This window comes from Austrofundulus limnaeus, unplaced genomic scaffold, assembly GCF_001266775.1.
Source record: "Austrofundulus limnaeus strain Quisiro unplaced genomic scaffold, Austrofundulus_limnaeus-1.0 Scaffold82, whole genome shotgun sequence".
In the NCBI taxonomy this organism is placed as follows: Eukaryota; Metazoa; Chordata; class Actinopteri; order Cyprinodontiformes; family Rivulidae; genus Austrofundulus; species Austrofundulus limnaeus.
The window spans coordinates 1313127-1316923 of record NW_013952484.1 but is presented as its reverse complement, the minus strand read 5'-3'; the positions used below and the strand labels follow the sequence as shown (position 1 = coordinate 1316923).

At 35.7% G+C, this 3797-nt stretch overlaps 1 protein-coding gene across 2 annotated transcripts in view; it reads left to right on the top strand.

Moving 5' to 3' along the window:
- The window catches only part of rab32a (RAB32a, member RAS oncogene family), a 23379-nt gene extending 19916 nt beyond the window's left edge, over positions 1–3463 (top strand). Inside the window, exons 3-4 of one of the 2 annotated variants that reach the window (XM_014011584.1) lie at positions 2316–2503; positions 2593–3463. In XM_014011584.1, coding sequence (XP_013867038.1) covers positions 2316–2465 — 150 coding nt within the window. In that variant the 3' untranslated portion in view covers positions 2466–2503; positions 2593–3463. Of the gene's footprint in view, positions 1–2315 lie in introns of both variants that reach the window. The other variant, XM_014011583.1, reaches the window with a different exon arrangement.
- The last annotated feature ends 334 nt before the right edge of the window (positions 3464–3797 follow it).

The window sequence follows — 3797 nt, the reverse complement described above, 5'->3', positions numbered from 1 at the left end:
GTCATATTTGGGGTCACAAGTTTTTGCCATGGATATTTTGTGGGTCAGAAGACAAAAAGTTTGGTAACCACTGTCCTAGACCATAAACCAAGTCTGGTTAATGGTCTAGGAGAAGTGACACGTCGTGTCTACCCGACGTAGATGCCTGACGAAAATTGCATAATTTTTTAACATTTCTAACCAGAAACAGAGTTTTTACATCTGGCTGCTCAGTAAAACTGAGTAATCCAGGCTGAAGAGGCTTCATCGGTTACATAACCAACAAGCCGGCGATCCCTTTAGATGAGACCCAGATGTTGTTTGGAAGAACAGTGCAGAACGCAGCAAACTACRCAGCACTCAAACCAGTCAGACAAAAATCTTTTTCTTAAAGGTAAACAACTTGTAGCTGGGAGTTTCCCACAAGGCACCTGATTAATTTTTAACCAATGAGAAATTAAGTCTCGTCTAAATGAAAGCATCWTTGAACCTTATTGTTGGGATTCCCTGTGATGTGCAGAATAAAGAAGGAATTTACAAGAGAAGTAATCCAAAATGTCTGAAATCTATCTGGTCAATGGAGTTGGCATTAATACTTAAATTCAGCTGAAATATCTAATAGGTGCAAGACATAAACTGCTCTTTTTGTATCCATGTCTCTTACTGGCCTATTGCTGATTAACCTAATTAGTTTCAAGAAAACCCTACAGCTGTTTTTTATTGAAACTGCTTTTACAGCCTGTTGTCGCCTCCATACTTTCCTGTTTTAGAGGTGGTGCTTCCAACTTCCCATTATTTTCTTAAAAATTGTAAAATTAATTTTTTTAAGCATTGCTAAGTTTACTATGTTTCATTGTGAATGAAATATGGAGTTATGAGATTTACAAATCATTGCATTCTGGGTTTTTATTTCCACATTTTCTATCATATTTATTTGATATAGAGTTGTAATGAAACATGAAGTGTTCTCATTCATACTTTTTATCTCCACTTTTTCTCATTACATCATTACAGGTTTAAAGTCTTTTTGTAAGAAAAGCTCAGTAGATAAGTTTCAAAGCCCCCGCACAGATGTGGTTATACGTTTTAAACTCACTCCCGTGTCAAGGAATGCTTTGATTTGTCTGAAATGAGTGCACATTATTATAGGTCTTTGGAAAAGTTGAGTCCTAGAGCTATGTCATGTGAAGTGTGTGAGTGTGTGTGAGATGACTGCAGTAAAGTGTTCGTGTGACTGCTGGTTATGATGCGAGTCGTCATGATTACAAAGCACATTGTGTTCCTGTGGCCATTAAAAAAAAAAAAAAAGACAGACGGCTGCGGTCTTGATGACTTTTTGTAAAAATTCATGGAGCACGAGGCAGAGAATCATGATTTGGACATTGGGAAACGTCTGTTTTTGTTTCCATTGTGTGTCCTAATAATACTTTGTGACGATGTAATCAAGAGCAAGAATGATTAACTCACATTTTCTTGAATAACAAAGAAAACAATCAATCATTGACTTGTTCTTAAACAACAAAGAAAACCATTAGAAACGAAGCAGTGCAGTGCTCTTTACAATTCATTATAAAACAATTACAAAAACATCTTCCATCTTTTAAGGTGGGGTTCTCTAAAACAGTGTTTCCCAAAGTTGGGGTCGGGACCCAAAGTGGGGTCCCGAAWCATCAATGTGGAGTCCTGAAAAGATTTTCTGAATTAATTACATTTTTGCCTTAGTTGTTACAATTGAGTGAGGTTAGTATATTTAAAATGGATAAATGTAGTATAATAAATATTGTTACTATGCCCGTGTTTTGTTGACCTGATACAAATGTTTATCATCCAAAAATAGTTGTGGGCACAGGTCTCTGCTACTGTTATTTTGTGGGTCAAAAGCTGAAAAGTTTGGGAACCAGTGCACTTTGGTTCCCAAAGTTGGGCTTGGGACCCAATTATGGGTCATGAAGCACCTTGGATAATCTCCAGAAATCAGTTTAAAGGGTAATAAAATAATTGCTGATGTAATATTTTCCCTGTAATTATTACAAAAACACAAAATAAGTAAAAATAAGTATTTATTTGTGTATAAGCTGTTTAGATTGTCAAAAAGCCTGTGTTTTTAGGGTTATTAACGAAGTTCATGTACTCAGACCAGTAATATTTGGGGTCACAAGTTTTTGCCATGAATATTTTGTGGGTCAGAAGACAAAAAGTTTGGGAACCACCGCTCTAAAATGCATAAAAACAGTATCTTATTTGCTGTAGATAGCTCTTTACTTAATGCGTATTTTTTCCTCTATTTATGAGCATCTTATCACTTGTCTGATAGAAATGTTTGGTTGTTTCTTCAGGACAACATCAACGTGGACGAGGCGGCCCGTTTCCTGGTGGAAAATATCTTGGCCAACGACAAAGGTTTGCCGTACGAGGAGAGCAACGGAGACCGGATCAAACTGGACCAGGAGACTGTAGCTGCTGAGAGCAAGTCGGGCTGCTGCTAACACTCAGTCCACTCATATTAAGCATCCGCTTCCCTCTGGTAAGGTCCAGTGAGCTCTAGCAGCCTGATGCACCCTCGAAGAAGAATATGTATTTTTATTTTATTTTGTGGTCACTTCCAACCTACAGGAACTTCTCTTCGTTGCATCGAGGCGTATTTGAATTGTGCATCCAAGGTTCTCGTTACCCAGTTTTGTTTTGATATCGGCTCAGTTGTTTTCAACTTATCTGTTGGAAGGAATTTTATTTTGTTTTTTTACTAAAACCTATATATAACCCAGATCTACCAGCTGTTGCTCTGGCAGCCTTTTTACTGTAAGTCTTGAACAAGAAAGGTGCAAACTAAACAGAAAGGTGAAAAAGCAAGGCTAAAAAAATAATAATCTGTAGCCTTTTGATTGTCACTTTAGTGTACTCACTTTCTATATGTGTATAATTTTGTCACTTAGCAATTATCTGTAAAAAGAAGAATATTTTATTGTGCCTTTCTTTGGTGAACGTTACATTTTACAGCACAGGCTGTGTATCTCCAACTGTTCTCATTGTTAGGTTACTTTTAGCAAATGGACATCACTGTAAAGCATTATAAAATGTTATATCTTAAATTTCTGTCCAAATGTATAGTCTTTATCCCATTTTTGTCTACAAAGTTTTATTCAATAACACTTGTTAGTTTAACTATTTGTTTATTCAATGAACAAACTGACGATGCAAAGTGATAAAACAGTATTTCACTAATACAAAGAAGGAAAAAAAACTACTGATGGTACTAAATGTTTCTGCAGGTATAATTGTGTAAATTGACAATGTGTTCTTTTGAAATGTTTTGTGTCATCCATTGCGTAACTGATGTGGTATAAAACCAGAATCAGAGGACTACACTGTTTTTGTACATGGTAATCTGTTCAAGTGTTGTTAAAATGTAAATATTGTTTTTAAACATGTTTACATGTAAAAATACTTTCGTTAAAGCCAAAGTAGAATAAACATTTTACCAATGTTTTGTTGTCTTTCTGTGATTTGTCTGTTTAATTGTATTTAACAGATTSAGGACATTTTCACGCATTAATTCAGTCAATTTACTCAAATAGACATTTTTTTTAATTAGTAAATGCTGTCTGCACATTATAATTAAAACTTGGCATTTGTCTTGAATAATCAAAATTTTATATATACTGTGTGTGTGTGTGTGTGTGTATATATATGTGTATATAGATACACTCACCGGCCACTTTATTAGGTACACCACGCTAGTAATGGGTTGGACCCCCTTTTGCCTTCAGAACTGCCTCAATTCTTCGTGGCATAGATTCAACAAGGTGCTGGAGGCATTC